At 36.6% G+C, this 17129-nt stretch overlaps 1 protein-coding gene across 3 annotated transcripts in view; it reads left to right on the forward strand.

Moving 5' to 3' along the window:
• The first annotated feature begins 300 nt into the window (after positions 1–300).
• Positions 301–17129, forward strand: part of ANKRD13C (ankyrin repeat domain 13C) — a 100361-nt gene continuing 83532 nt past the window's right edge. Inside the window, exon 1 of one of the 3 annotated variants that reach the window (XM_032301480.1) lies at positions 301–1301. In XM_032301480.1, coding sequence (XP_032157371.1) covers positions 857–1301 — 445 coding nt within the window. In that variant the 5' untranslated portion in view covers positions 301–856. The remainder of the gene's footprint in view (positions 1302–17129) is intronic. The other 2 variants (XM_032301481.1, XM_032301479.1) reach the window with 2 other exon arrangements.

Raw genomic sequence — 17129 nt, forward strand, 5'->3', positions numbered from 1 at the left:
ATCTACGGTTGACTTTTAGGACCAAAATTTTTTTTTTTTTTTTTTTTTTTTTTTTGTGCAATCCAGTTCCCCATATATTCGTCGCGCGGTGAACTACTGTACCCAACTGTTTTGTCTTTCCTCCTCTGCTGAGCTCTTTGGAGCCAGGAGTGGCGTTTTAAAAATTTTACTAGCTCGGTATAAGGCACAAAGTAGATGCTTAGTAAATGTTTACTGAACGAGTGTCTTGTGCATGATCTCACTGACATCATATCCTGTGTGCCGTGGCGTCAGTTTGCATTACTCTGCGGGAGGCCCAGATGTCCGAGGGTTTAAGTCATCGTTTATAACGTGCATCGAGTATCTCAAACACAGGTTAAAGGTCTCAGACTGCACCGAAGAAGCGCGGCCCCCGCTGGCGGTCGGATTCTCAGCTTGGGGCGGAAACACGCTGCCTGGGAGGCGCGGGCGCTGGGCTCTTCTCCGCAAGGGGCAGGTGCAAGGGAGGGAGCGGGTACCTCACTTATCGCGGTGTTTCCGCCCTCCTCCCGAGGGAGCTCTCGCGAGAGAAGTCAGGGTAAGATGGCCGTGCCCTGTTTTTCGGTGTGAGGCAGGCGGCTGCGGCAGCAGGGACAGGGATCCTGGTGTCGTGGGCACCTGAGCTCTAGCTCCCCCCAGCGAGCGCGCGTCCCTTAGTGCCTAGGCGAGAGCCGGCTCTTCCGCCAGGAGATGCGTTTGTCCCAGGCTCGGGGGAGCGCTGAGAGTACATGCTGCGCTGGAGGCGCCTGGCCACCGCTCTAATAGCCTTGCGCCGCCGCAGCGCTACCTCTGTCGCGGGCGGTGAGCCTCCCGGATACCCTCTCTGCCCCTGGCGGCGATGACCGGGGAGAAGATCCGCTCACTGCGGAGAGATCACAAGCCCAGCAAAGAAGAGGGGGACCTGCTGGAGCCCGGGGATGAGGAAGCGGCGGCTACCCTCGGCGGCACCTTCACGGGAGGCAGGCTTGGGACAGGCGGCAGGGGCAAGGGCAGCAAAGCCTGTCATAAGATCTTCAGTAACCATCACCACCGGCTGCAGCTGAAGACAGCTCCGGCCTCCTCCAATCCCCCTGGCGTCCCGGCCCTGCCGCTGCACAGTTCCTCCGTGACTACCACCACCCAGTCCCCGGCTCTTCTAGCGGGCACCAACCCCATTGCTGTCGTCGCAGATGGAGGCAGTTGCCCCGCACACTACCCGGTACACGAGTGCGTCTTCAAGGGGGATGTGAGGAGACTGTCGTCTCTCATCCGCACGCACAATATCGGACAGAAAGATAATCACGGTGAGGAGTGCTCGTCCCTCTCCACCTTTCCCTTCCCGAACCCAGGGTGTGCCTCCCCAGGCCAATGGAATTCTAGGCTTCTCTCCAACGATCTCTTTCCTCTCCTTTGCCCATCACCCGGGCCAAATGCCTGTAAATCATGACCGTTTCAGTAATAGCATGCCAGTGATCAGGGGATTGGTTCTTGTGGGTGCAAAGGAATGTTTCCTCTTTGCCCACTTCAGAATTTCCTTTCAGAAGCTGTTTTATCTTTGAGTCAGGCCTTCAATGTATTGGTTTTTGACAAATTTTAAATAGTCTCTTATCCAACCTGCCCTTCTTCCTTTGTTTGTGCAACTGTTTCTTTTCTTTCTCTCCTCGTCTCCCACCTTGAGATTTCGAATTTTGAACGTGTAAATGGCCCACCTCCCTTCATTACTCAGGTACAGATCCAACTTGACTGCAACTGGTTGTTGTGATTTCTACCTGCCATCAGGTTCTGTGTTTCTATTTCTCTGCTTTCATGAGACTTAAGTTTGATACAAAGTGTCTACACTTTGCATTTAAGATAGAATGTAGAATGCCTTGGTTTCTGAAAGCCCCACAGTAGAAATTTGTTGGCATTTGATACCTTGAGCAAGTAAAAAGTGACTAGAGCAGCCAAAATTTTGTTGGAGTAGAGTTTTGAGTGTTTTGTTTGTTTTATGTAATTGCTAACAATAATGTTTTATCTTGACTGTGACTAAAAATAGTACTATGATTTTTCATAGTAACTTCATCATAGCCTATATGACAAAATAGAGTATCATTTATTATTCAAGGACTGTATTTCTACTTTCTACCTTAACTCCTCAGCGATTTTTTTGGTTTCTTTTGTTTTAAAAACATTATATGATTGAGTTGATTTATAAGCAACAGTACATTTATTAATGAAAATGAAACACTGATATTTTCAACATTTAATAAGCCATTTTAAATTGGGTAGTTGACAAATATTGTTGCTAGCTCTGCTTTTAACTGAACATGACTGTTGTATACATTCAATTAAAACACACTCAACTCTGCTCAAAATAATATAACACATTAATGAAATGCTTGCCTGAGGAATAAACTCCCTTAATTCCATTGGACTCCAGGCTTCTTATCTAAAATTAGGGCAAAAATGGAGATTAAAAAAAAGAATAAGATTTTTCTTAGTGGTTTTATAATTTTCTAACAACTGCACTTGTATCTGAATTTACAATATTGTAATATTACTGTCATTTATCATAATTCAAATCCACAAAAAAGTACCTAAAAGCTGCACCCAGTTTTTCATTCCTACACTTATTTAATCATTTTACTGTTGTTACAACAAGCGTAATAATTGTTTGTTGATGAAAATTATATTCTGACACTTTGGGAAATATATTGTATTAGAAGGTGTGTTGTAGTTTCAGGTTATTCATCATTTATTAGGGAGTTTGAAGAATTGACCTTCATAGTAGGTGTATATTTATGTGTATGTGTGTGTATATATATATATTTTTTTTCCATGGGCCCTTGAAATATTTGTGAAAATAGATGAAAGTTTCTTTTTGAGAGTTAATTTCCTTTGAAAGAAGAGATAGTTGAATATGACTGACAAGTACGATAGGATAGTATTTTACAATTGATCCTCCTGGTTAATCACAGAAGGTACTGAATTACAGGATTATTGAGCTTCCATATTCTGTAATTCAGCGTTAAGTAGTTGGTCTGTTAAAATACAAATTCTGTTCATAATAACTAGAATCCTAAATCTCTTAAACTCTTGTCCTTCATCCCCTCAACTTCACTTTTTAAATTGCCTTGATATACCAAATATTTGTATGGTACTTGTATTTTTGGTGTTTCTGATGATGGTAACCAGTGGTTCACATACTTCTGGAAAGTGTAATTGTTTTTTCCCCTGAAATATATATTTTCATCTCTTGCTGTGAAGTCTCCTAGGAAGAGTAGCTTATATTTAATATGCTACTTCCTTAGTCCCTTTTCTTGGTAGCTGCATAATTTCCCCATTACATTACTTTTATTCCTGGTATTTTAACTAACCTGGATACTTTATTTAGGTTTTAAGGATATTTTTTCCTTCACATTACAGAAGATAAATGTCTTTAAAAGATAAATTTTAAGTCACCAAACAAATATAAGCTATATATTTTATTTGGATTGTTACAACGTGATAAGTGCATAGCATATTCATACACTCATATAGGTACATAGCAAAACCATACAGTCATACTGCATCATACCACAAGGTTAGTTTTATATTCACCAAAGAGATTCCTTCTATAATGTGTTGATGATGATTATCATCATCATAAACACAATTTACTGAGAATGTCAGCACTATGTGGAATGTTATCTACATTATCACATTTTATTCTCACAATAGCCTTGCAAAGCAGATTGTTTTATCCTTATTTTAAAGGTGAGAAAACTGAAACCTAGAGATGCAGGGAAACTTTGTTAAAGTTGCGTATTTGGTATAAATTGCAAAGCTGGGAACTGAACTAATAGCTGGAACTCAAGTACGTGGTCAACCTCTGCAAATATGTCTATTAATTAGGACACACTGTCCTGCACAGAAGTAAATTCTAATGTGTAATATGGTAATTTACAACAAAGTTCTTTAATATATATTTTCTCATTTAGTCTTTATAGTATCCTTTTTTTTTTTTTTAAGATTGAATTTTTTTATTTACAAGCAGGGGGAGCCGCAGACAGAGAGAGGATGGAGCAGGGAGCCTGATGTGGGGCTCTATCCCAGGACACTGGAATCATGTCCTGAACCAAAGGCAGACTTTTAACAGACTAAGCCACCCAGGTGCCCCTTTATAATAGCCTTATGGAGGGACGCCTGGGTGGCTTAGTCATTGGACATCTGCCTCGGCTCAGGTCATGATCCCAGGGTTCTGGGATCGAGCCCCACGTCTGGCACTGTTCAGCAGGACCTGCTTCTCCCTCTCCCTGCCGCTCTCCCTGCTTGTACTCTCTCTCTCTCTCTGTGTCAAATAAATAAAATATTTTTTAAAAAAAATAGCCTTATGGAGAGTTCTTTGCCATTGGACAACTTTCAGAGTTTTTCTGTAGAGCCCAAATCTCACACTTCTTTGTTCTGTTTCTTTTTTATGTAATGGCACAAATAAATGGGCTCCCTCATCCACATGATAGCCCTTTAGATATCTGACAAAAGTTGTCATTTTTTTTTTTTTTAAAGATTTTATTTATTTGTCAGAGAGAGAGAGAGCACAAGCAGGCACAGTGGCAGGTAGAAGCAGAGAGAGAAGCAGGCTCCCCTCTGAGCCAGGAGCCGGATGCCAGATGCGATCCCAGGACTCTGGGATCAAGACCTGAGCCGAAGGCAGCGGCTTAACCGACTGAGCCACCCAGGCATCCCAGCTATCACATTCTTATCTTTCGGTTAAACATTCCTGACTTCTGTGTCCATTCCTATTAACAGCATGGTTTTTAAAGTCCTTACATGGTCCCTGAAATAGTGAATACTATATAATCATGTTAAGTAAGTAAATGAAAATCCTATTCATCTTCTTTTTAACAAAACTCAGTTTATCAATTCTTCCCTTTGAGGATTGTGCTCTAGACTAACCTTACAAGTAAAGACAAAAAAGTAGACCCTATTGCTCTAAGCAATATATGTTTAGTAATGTGTACTACTAAAAAGCACACATTAAATAATACAGTGCAAGAGTATGTTAATTTTTTAATACTGCGTTTTCTCAAGTGATTAGCTATCTCTCCATTCTATCTCTTCTTGCAGGTTTTTTTTTTTTTTTTTTAGCCTAAAACAGGTCTTTATGTTTATTAAATTTTATCTTGTTAGTTTTGATCCTTTATTCTCTCTAGCTGGAAAGCTTATTGAACCTTAATTTGGTCACTGTTTAGCTCACTATTCATTAGCTCTTTGAGTTTCCAGTGATCTCTGATTTGGTAAACGTTTTTTGGAGTGCGTATATAATGTGTACTTATAAATTACTGACTTGAATAGGAGCAAGGATCCAGCTTTTTCTTTTGTGGTAAAATGTTGGTTGAGTATGAATTGCCTTTTCTGAGTCATCAGTTATTTTGAGGAATATTGTATTTGGATCCAAACATATCTTTGAAATATAAGTTAAATACAGTAATAGGTGTAACATCATGAATATACTGTTTTCAGATATGCCAAGTGATTATGACTCATTGTATATTTCGTAAAAGCATTTTTGGGGTGGGAGAAAAGATACGTTACATTAAATGTACACAAATTTGTTAAATTTTATATTTTTAGTGTATTTGAGTTAATATATATTTTTCTTTAGTATAGACTTAAAGTTTAAGTCTAAGCCCTTTTTCACATTGTAAAAATTTTTCTGAATCACTTCTTGCCATTAGTAGTAAAAGTATCATGATGATATGCTTTTTTAAAAAATAAATAATGGTAATGAGTTTTACTTCTTTAGCACCTTTAGAATTGAGAATGCTTATGGAGCATACAGAACACTTTCTTGATTTTTGACTGTACTTCCTTTTTGTTAAACTTAAAATTTTTTTTTTTCCCTTGAGTTAAATATTCTTTGGGCATTTGTCAGAAAGTTTTAGGTACCAGAGTGGTAAAAGTCCTTGATATGTGAATTGCTTAAACCAGCCTTTCCTAGATGTGAGAAATTTGTGATGTGAGATGTATTCTAACAGATTTGGCTGTTTCTACTGCCTTTAATGATATTGCATGGGATGTGACAAGCCATCTTCTCCATACAGTTAATTTTCATTTTTACTGAGAATTTGTGTAGCTATTTCACACAGTAATTAGAAATTTCAATTGTGAGTTTAATTTCAATTGAGGATATTGCTGCCAATGTTGGTAACTCAAGGGAATGATAATGAAATGGTTAATATGTGTAGTCTCTCTGCCTGGTGGTGGTAGATTTCTTCAGAGAGGGATTTTAAAACATCTTAATTTCAGAATGATTAAAAATGTATGTTTGAGAGTTGAGGCAATAGGATAATCTGTTTGGTGCCTATGTGGTAGGTTTATTTTGGTTTATTCTATATACATCTTTAAATTTCCTTCTGATATTTTCTTCTTTGTGTTTGACCCTAAAATCTTTATGATGGGTGATTTAAGAAAATAATGCACCTTACGTCTGTTTGAGAAGTGACTATGAAGTTACAGTTTGCATGGCCAAAAAAAATCTTGAATTAAGCCTTAGGTGAACAGTTTTAGCTAAGAAAGTTAAAATAATGGTACATCTTTAAAAGAACAGTAATAGTTTTATATTTTTTCCCTCATGTTATGTGGTCTTCTCTGGACTCTGTTTTTGAAAGGTAGACCTCAGTTTGTCTTAGAAAAAAAGTGAAGTAGTTTTTGGGGTGTAAGATAATCCATTAAAGTGTCCTGCACCCTCACTTGGAATGAGGGTGGTTTGGCAGTGAAATCTGTCACTTCATTGATCTATCAGGGTTGATTCAGTTAATCTCTATGACAACGTGAATATGACCTTCCTCTAACCTCTTCTTCCATGTGCATCTCCTAGCATGTGCATGTACTTGGGTTAAGTGGACATGTTTCTTGATGGCATCATATAAGTATTAGAATGTGACTTCACACTTAGAATTGGGATGTGAACACATCTGCAGAGCTACCTCTTAGGAAGGTGGGGGGAATCCTCTTTCCTGCACTGGGGAATCTCTCCTTTCCTTTACTGAGCTGTAATAGGAGCAGTAATTCTGACCTTTCAACTTTGGCAAAAAAAGAAAACAGAAGTGAGCAGTTATTGATCATGTTGTGTTCTTTGCAGCCTCAATAAGGCAGGAGAATTCTGGAGGACTCCTGGAAAAACAGAATTCTAGGCAGTCTTTCCCTAGTTAATGTCATTCTTGAGTCATAGAAATCTAATGCAGAGTATAGTGTAATAGGATGCTTTGGGTTCTAGAAAATGAGCATAGTTCCTTAAAAATTGACCGGGAGCTGGGCAGACAAATATGTTCCTGTTCACGTTCTATTTATTTCACTGGGGGATAGATGGAAGATCAGTTTTAGAGCACTACTGAGGCATGTAAAATGGGGTAGGAAAAAGAGAAAAGGTCTTTTTCCTGTCTGAAAATTATGAATGGTGTTTGTTACCAGGATATATGAGGTTTAACTTTGTGGCTTAGTTGAACTTCATCTGTTTTTGTGCCTGTTACTCTTGTTGAAATCCCAGAGATAATCTGCAAAACTAGAAAGCTGTCTCTGTATTTGGAATTAGATCTAGCTTTGAGACTATGCTTCTCTACGAACTAGTTTTTATGAAATTATACTATTTACTTAAGCACTGAAGTAGGTAGATATAATAATATCTTCCTTGTGGGGCATTATAGTCTCACGTGGGAGACTGCACTTAAAACTATTTTCAAAGACTAATATGATAGTAATATCCATTGATACCAATAATTTACTCTCACTTGTGGTGTTAAGTGCTTTTTGGCAGAAGACATTTTTGTTCTGGAGGTTTAGATAGTACTTTAGGTAAAGTTTTATCTGGTACTTGAATGTATACTGTCTATCAGAGTACTGAAGAATTAGGTTTATTTGACTCTCTTACAAGTCATCTTTAATCTCCTGGTTTAACTTGGTTTAGTATATTTGGATTCTTGGCTGTAGATATTTATCAGGCATGTTAACACACGTGTTCTCTTACTCAGCACTGTACTGAATTCTATAAAACCACCTATGCTGTGTTGAATATCCTCTTAAGCGTATATATCCTTTGGTTGACTTTCATAAAGAATCATGTGGAGACCTGCATTGTTCTGGGATCGAATGCTTTTTGGAGAGTAAAAACAGATTTTAACACTACTCTAATGGTTCTTTATATATTTTTTTTCTTTTCTTTTTTCACCCATTCCTTCATTTAACAGATACATACTAATATGTGACAGTGTTTTAGGTGTTGGGATTATAGCAGTGAACAAAGTGGCCGAAGTCCCTGCTCTTATGGAGCTTGCATTCTAATGGGGGAAGATAAATAATAAGGTAATAAGTATTTGATATGACTGATAATGATAAATATCTTGGAGTGAAATAAAGCAGGGTAAGGAGAGAGGGAGTGCTGGTGTACGGGGGAGGGGAAGTGCTAAGTATTTCAGTGAGGTCAGGGTCAGGGAAGACATCAGGAATAGGAGAAGTTTAGTTACTTAAAGAAAATTAAGGAGCAGATACTGGCAGAACAGAGTTTCAGACAGGGAAAAACAAATGTAAATGTACCATGTTCAAGGGTCAGAGGGAAGGTCAAGTTTGACTGGTTCAAGGGGAAGAGTGGTAGGAGATAGGAGATTTGAGAGGTAGCTGTAGGTATAAGCATGTGGAACTTTTGTAGACCATTTTTAAGGATTTTGGCTTTTACTCTGAGGAAAATAGAAAGCGAGGATTTTGAGCAGAGGAGTAATACGATCTGATTTTAGAAAACTCAATCTGGCTACTGTATGAAGCAGAAACTTGGATGGGCAAATGTCAGTTTAACATGCTGTAAAAGTGGGGTAGCTTTGAAAATAATGAGAAGGTAGAGCTGGTTAGGAGTTTATGATGGATATAATATGTGTTTATGTGGGTTTTAATAGTATAATACTGTTCATGAGAGAAAATACAAAAATTCTCCTTTTTTACCGCTTGGATGGGACTTGAAGGTGTCTGTAGAAGCTGGAGCTATGTTGGTTCTAGTACTTAGAATGTCCTGTTATCTCCCTAGTTAAGGGGTAGGTGAAATCAAAACTATTTTTGTGATAATATAAAGTCATTGCTTGCCTTTTTCACTATGCTGACATTTTTTCTGGTGGTACAAAAGCAGTGGTGAGTAAAATTGTTGCAATCTGAGTACAAGTCTCCCAAATGACTAGTATTACTTGCTTATTTACTGCCACATACTTGTAGTAAAAGGAAAAAGCCAGTTTCACATAATGTCTTTGATGAAATTGTAGAAATGGTTAATTTTATTAAGTCTTAATCTCAATTACTTACCTTTTTGATATTCTTTATGACATAATGTATATTTTGCATGATCTTCTTTTGCCTACTAAAGGGAAACAAGGGAAAACATTTGTATAGTTGTTTGAGTTGTAAGCCACAGTAGCAGCTTTTGTCATGGAACACCATTTTTACTTGAAAGAACAGCTTACAGGCAAACTGTTATTCCAATTTGGATACTTGGCAGGAATTTTCTGGAAAAAGAATGAAGAAGCCTGTGACTTCACAGAAAATAATTGGTAGTATTTATTACCAATTAAAAAATTCAAGCTTTGAATCAAAAATTAACATTTGGGAAATTTGTCTTTGTCACACTAATGTTGACAGCTTCTCTTACTAAGTTTGACAGCTTCCCAATATTTAAAGACTTCTCTGGTCAGATTGGTGATATTACCAAATGTGTGGTTTTTGTTTTTTTGGTATAGTGAAATGGGTCGACATTTGGAAGATCGGTATAACTCAGTCAGCTTATAGTTTTCAAATGATCAGTACATGGTATTTTAAAATCAGGCATCAGTAAAAGATCCATTTAAAGTTCAAGAGAAACCAGTGCATTTCAGTGTAACTCAATAGAAAAAGTTTATTGATAGGGTTTTAGATTTCACATTGCTGCTAACCTTTAAGAAATCACCACTTACTGGGGTGCCTGGATGGCTCAGTGGGTTAAAGCCTCTGCCTTTGGCTTGGGTCATGATCTGCGGGTCCTGGGATGGAGCCCCACGTAGGGCTTTCTGCTCAGCCGGGAGCCTGCTTCCCCACCCGCACCCTTCCACCCCTCTGCCTACTTGTGATCTGTCAAATAAATAAATAAAATCTTAAAAAAAAAAATCACCACTTACTGAGTTCTGGTGTAGTAGCAAAGAATATAATTATTTAAGAAGTCTATTAAAATACTCTCTTTCTTTCTTTTCCTTTTTTTTTTTTTTAAGATTTTATCTATTTATTTGACAGAGTTCACAAGTAGGCAGAGGCAGGCAGAGAGGAGTTTGGGGGGCGGGGGGAGCAGGCTTCCTGCTGAGCAGAGAGCCAGATGGAGGGCTTGATCCCAGGACTCTGGAACCAGGACTCTGGAACCAGGACCTGAACTGAAGGCAGAGGCTTTAACCCACTGAGCCACCCAGGCACCCCACTCTTCTTTTTTTCAACTGCATCTCTTCTGTATCTAGATTTTCTTCATATACTTCAAACCAAAGCAAAATTCACACAATTCAGTGCAGAAATAATTATAAAAATCTGGCTATTTATTTATTTTAATTTTTATTTATTTTAATTTTTTAAGAGTTTAAAATAGCATACTCGTCATTTATTTTCATTTTAGAAAACAATTATTTTTTCATAAAAAATTTATATTGATATGTAATGGAGTGATTGTAAATGTAAAGTTAAAGTTTTATAACATTTAATTTTAATTACTAATATAAATATCAATAGATTTGTCCATATAAATAATCCATATAAAAGTTGTTTAATAATTATTAAGAGTGTAAAACGGGTCTTGAGACCAAAATGTTTGAAAACAATTGGTCTGGTAAAAAGCATATAGATTTTAGAGTCATGACTCACACATTTCTAGATATATAGTTTTAGGAAATTACCTAACTAGTGTTAGCTTTATTTTTCTTACCCGTGAAGTAGGAGTAATATTTGTCTCACGGTATTGGGCTAAGATAAGGTTTATAAAGTATATTGCATAGTGCTGGGCACATATAATGGATGCCCTTTTAATGGCTAGCCTTTTGTTTGGCAATTTGCATACTTTAGCACTGCAGTGGTCTTAATGTTACTGGAATGTTTTTTATTCATTTGGCAGAACAGAATTCAGTTTATTTACCAAATTAGAACCAAGGCATCTGATTTCAGATTTAACAGCTACATTGTGGAAAGTTGGCAGAAGGTTATTTTAAGTTTTTAGTATCTTTTATGTAACAAGTTAGCTGAAGCAGCAGGTTGAGGAAAGCTTTAGAAAGCTGAGGTTTAACTGGGACATTTGAGCCCTTAGTTTCATGGTATATTTGGCTAGTGAAGTAACTCCAGTGTTGGCTAGAGGAGGAAGAGGATGAGGATGAAGAAAATGATGATTTGCATTTAAAATATTGAAATCAAAGCATGATATTTGGTATCCTTAATTATATGTGTATTTCTGATTATGTATTTACCTGTAAAGTGAGAGGGATTGGATGATTGAATACAAAGTCATTTCTAGTTCATAAATCTTTTGAAAATGTGATTAATTTTGACGTGTTACAGTAATTTTAGTTAGTTACTTCAGTGGGTACTGATGATTTACCCCCCCCTTTTTTTTCTTTCCAAATTTTAGTTTTTAGAAGGGGGTAGGGACAGAGGGAGAGGGAGAGAGAGAGAATCTAAAGCAGACTCCACACTGAGCACAGAGCCTGACTTGGGGCACAATCTCACAACCCTGAGATAATGACATGAGCTGAAATCAAGAGGCAGACCCTTAACTGACTGAACAACCCAGGCACCCCACCCTTTCATCTATATATTCCTTGATGGTTTAAGAAAACAGTAATAATTTAGGTATATAAAGGCCCACTTTATACCTAGTTTACCTAGGTACTCTATCTAGACTTTGGTGGATTCTCCTTAATTTGTGTAATTTTTTCAAAAGTTACTACATTCAAATGCTACAAAATTATAAAAAGACATAAACAATACATTATAAAAATAGTTTCCTTCCTGGTGCTCCTGGGTGGCTCATTAGTTAAGCTTCCAACTGTTGATCTTAGCTCAGATCTTATCTTAGGATCCTGAGTTCTGGTCCCCCTTTAAAAAAAGTTTACTCTCACTCATCTTTACCCACTCAGTTATCCTTCTTGACAGCAGCTGATGTGATTAGTTCCTTGTTTTCTTGTCACCATTGTGACCATTTAGAACATGGTCTTTTTTCCTTTTCTCCTGGAAGATAGAGAAATGAAGAAGGGTAACTATTACTACCTTTTCTAGTATTAAGGGAAAAAATGGGTATTCACAAATTTATATGTTTGGTTTTAAATGTCAGATTTATATCTCAATCTGGACTTCTCCCTGGAGTTCCCAGATTTTATAATCATCTCCACTTGGGAATCTCAGATATTTCAAAATTTGCTTGTTTAAAATGTTATTATTTTCTACCTTATCCTCTCCCATCTGGCCACCTAGTCATTTATTAAATCATATCATTAATTATCTGTTTGCTCAAGCCTCAGTCATTGGGATCATTTGTCTTATCTCCTTCTCCTAACCATACATATCTAACTAACAGGTTATTTTGAACACCCTACTTTCTGTCTCCACTGATTGGTCTCCACCGCCTCTTTGAGACCAGTTTTTATTATCTTTTCCCTGGAATACTGCACCAACTCATATCTAATTTCTGTGTGCCCCTCCATTCCATTCTGTATATAGTGTTAAGGGTGATCTTGAAATGTAATTTGTATGATGTCATGTCCCTGTTTAGATGCTTTCTCCACTTAACAGTAAGCTCATATTTCTTTATTTTTAAAATATTTTATTTATTTGACAGAGAGAGAGTATGTACAAGCAGGGAGGCCTGTAGGCAGAGGGAGAAGCAGACTTCCCGCTGAGCAAGAATTCCCAGGACCCTGGGACCATGACCTGAGCCAAAGACAGATACTTAACTGAGCCACCCAGGTGTCCCTAAGTTCATATTTCTTACCATAATTATGGAGACCTGCATGATCTGACCCTTGCCTGATTCTCTGATATAATCTTATACAAATCTCTTTTTTTTCTATGTTCTGGTCATACTTGTTTTCTTTCAGTTCCTTGAATCTGTCAAGTTATTTCTGTTCTCTGTGATGCCTTTCTTCTCATTCTTTGATTTCTTAGTTCTTATTCCTCTTTGAGAGCTCATTTTAAAAATTACCTCATAGAGGGATTTTCCTGCCTGAAGAATTAGGTTATGTCTTTCATTATTATTTTTGGTCTTAGCTTTTTGTTATTTTTCTGAATACCTGTCAGTCTATTTTGTTGCATTTTGTTTTTTTCTCTTTTGTGACTATAAGCTCCGTGAGAACAAGAATTATTTCTAGCTTCTTAATGGTTGAATCTTTAATATCTAGCACTATGCCTAGAACATAGAATGCTCAGTAAGTATTTATTAAGTGAGAGTGAATGGGTTTTACCTCCAGGTAAAATTTTGGAAAAATAACAGAACGTTTGAACTTCTTTTTCAATTTTATATTAAAACACAATAATAACTCTAGAATCAAGTAAACTAGATTATGAGAGAAGATTTTAATAACAGTAATATGTGGTTATATATAGAAATTATATTGACTGACAGGTGTTCTCTCCTGGAAGCAATGCAGTATGACATGAAACCCTTACTGATTACAGCATGGGTCTATGAACACAATAAAAGAGCAAGATAGTTACAGAGTTATTGAATCACTATGTTATGCACCTGAAACTAATGTAACATTGTGTGTCAATTATACTTCAATAAAATTTTTTTTTTTAAAAAAGGGCAAGATAGTAAGTATAGGCTAAGCTTGCAGGTTGTACCGTCTGTTGCATGAAAGCAGCCATCAGCCATGGATAAACAATCAGCAAGTGGTTACATTTTGTTAAACCTTATTTATGTCACATCCCTGAATTGGAGGATGAGAATGTGCCTAATATGGGAAACAGAAGGGTGCCTGGGTGGTTCAGTGTTTGGGTGTCAGACTCTTAGTTTCAGCTTGGGTCATGATCTCAGGGTGATGGGTTCAAGCCTCACATCAGGCTCTGTACTGGGCATGGAACCTGCTTGGGGTTCTCTCTCCCTCTGGCCTCCCCATCCCTTTCACCCTCTCTCTCTCTCTCTCTCTAAAAGATATATGGGAAACAGATGGCAGGAGCAAGTTTGTGCCCTGCAGCAAGCCTACTCCTTCCTTTTGCCTTTATTGTTGTCCTTAGGATTATAGCAGTAGGGAAAAAAATTACGCTATTTCTAGTACTTTATTGAATAGAAAAATTCATACCAAACAAGCAAGTGGGCAAGAAAGCCATTTTAGTACACAGCTAGACTAACCTGGGTGATGATTTTTTAAAATTCAAAAAAATTTTTTTAGTAATCTCTGTACCCAGTGTGAGGCTTGAACTCACATCCTTGAGATCAAGAGTCAGATGCTCTTCTGACTGAGAGACCCAGATGCCACTACCTGGGTGATGATTATTAAGGCAAAATAAGATGTCCAGTACAAAGGCTTTTTTTAAGGAAGAAATCATTAGGAACATGAATAAATATTTGCTGCAATTCTAGCAACTTTACTTATCCCCCACTTATCTTCCATTTATTTATTTTAAATGACTTTATTGTGATATAATTCACATACCATACATTTGATTCTTTTAAACTGTACAGTTAAATGACTTTTGGTGTATTCAAAGTTGTGTAACCATCACCACAATTTAAACAGAAATCCTGTACCCTTTACCTTTCACTTCCAACCCCTCCCACCATTTCCCTCAGCCCTAGATAGCCACTAATCTACTTTCTCTATAGATCTGATTATTCTAGACATTTCATGTAAGTGAGATAAAACAATATGTGGTCTTTATGACTGGCTTCTTTCACTTAGCACATTGTTTTCAAGGTTCATCCCTGTTGTAACATATATCAAAATTTCATTCCTTTCTATTGCCAAATAATATTCCATTGCATGAAAGTACCACATTTTATTTATATATTCACCAATTAATGGACATTTGAGTTGTTTCTTGAGTTGTTTCTACTTTTTGGTATTATGAATAATGCTGCTATGAACATTTGTATGTAAGTTTTTGTGTAGACATGTTTTATTTTTTGGGGTATATACCTTCTGTTGGATTGTGTGGCAACTCTGTGTTTACCATTTTGAGGAACTGCCACACTCTTTTCCAAAGTGACTACAGTATTTTACTTTATATGAGGTTATTTCCCTTCTCTTCTTTGCCAACACTTGTGTTCTTTTTTATTATAGCTATCCTAGTGAATATGAAGTGGTATCTAATTGTGGTTTTGACTTGTATTTCCTAATGGCTAATGATTTTGAGCATCTTTTCATGTACTTATTGGCCATTTGTTTATCTTTTTTAGAGAAGAAGCTATTCAGATCCTTTCCTATTTTAAAATTGGGACTTTTAATATTATTTTTTTGTGAGAGCTCTTTATATATTCTGGATATTATTACACATATAATTTGCAAAATATTTTCCCCTCTGAGTTGTCTTTTCACTTTCCTTAAATGCAGCACATTTTAATTTTGATGAAGGTCAGTTTATTTTTGCTTTCATGCTTCTGTGCTGTGTTTTTGGTGTATCTGAGAAATTGTTACCTAATCTGAGGTCACAAAGATTTCCTCATTTTTCCCCCCGCAAGAGTTTTATAGTTTTAGCTCAGACATTTAGGTCCATGGTTTATATTGAATTAATTTTTGTGTGTAAAATGATTGATCCATTAATATACAGATCTGTCTTTATACAAGACAGATCTGTCTTTATAAAGATCTGTCTCTATACTGTGTTGATTACTATGGTTTTGTACTAAGTTTTGAAATTGGGTGGTGTAAATCTTTCCACTCTGATGTTCTCTTCAATTTAGATTGGGTACTTTGAATTTTTATATGAATTTTAGGCTCAACTTGTTATTGTCTTCAAAAAAGCCAGGTGGGATTTTTTGAAGGAGACCATTTTGAAATTATAGACCATTATGTCATCTTACCAATGTTGAATCCATGAACTCAGATGTCTTTCTGTTTATTCAGGTATTATTTAATTTCTTTCAATGCTGTTTTGTAGTTTTAGGAGTATGTCTTACACCATTTTCCTTCTCTTTGATTCCCATGCAGCAGCTGTCTCTCAACTCTTTGATTCTCTTTGTTTTATCTAGGGTATTAGAATAGAGTCTCAGAGGAAAATGCTTAAATATCAGCTTATTCTTTCAGCTTCAGAGTTTAGAAGGGGTTTCTGCTGTTCATTTTTTGAACAAATTGAGAGAAAAGTGGGGGCTGATTGTCCTTTCCCATACTAGAGTTGAATAAATCTTCATTTCAGGATGGATGAGCAGAAAAAAAGTCATTTGATGGTCTTTGAAAAATAATTCATTATAAAAGATGTATCATTATAAATATCCTGAAGATACTGTTAAATAAAGTCTTGACAATATAGAAAATTGAATGAAAGATGTAAAAAATCAATTTGAAAACAAAGATTAGAGGAAAAGGAGAAAAATTTAAAGAATGAGGGATAAACAGTAGATTTCACGTTATGAGTAGTATGTATTTCCAGAGAATAAAATAGAATAAATAAATCAGAAGCAGTACTCAAAGCTATAAGTAGGGAAGAAAACATTTTTGATCTAAAATTGGTTCAGACTCCAAAGTCAGAGCTCATACTGTGTTCCAGGGAGAGTCAGTGAAAAGAGATTCTTCATATTTTGGTGATATTTTGAAATTTAATGTAGAATTCTACACATATACAAGTAAAGAGCATAGATTGCTGTTGAACAAATGAATATTAATTTGCCTCAGACCTCTCCAATATTAGAACATGCTTGCTATTAATATCTTCCAACTGTAGAATTCTTTCTAGGCAGGTATTCATTTGTGGAAACAACAATGTTCTAGAAAATAGAGTAACTACCATGCTGTCATTCCTGAAAATTATTATTCAAAGAAGTATCCCAGCTCATAAGAGATGAATTTACATGATTAATACAATAAAAGAGAAGTTGTATCAGAAAAGGGTTGATAATGAACATTGAAACCAGTTAAATATACCATACATGAAGTCTAATAATCATAGCAAATATGATTACAATCTTGAGAGTTAATTTCCAAAAA

This window comes from Mustela erminea, chromosome 10 (assembly GCF_009829155.1).
Source record: "Mustela erminea isolate mMusErm1 chromosome 10, mMusErm1.Pri, whole genome shotgun sequence".
NCBI classification, from domain to species: Eukaryota; Metazoa; Chordata; class Mammalia; order Carnivora; family Mustelidae; genus Mustela; species Mustela erminea.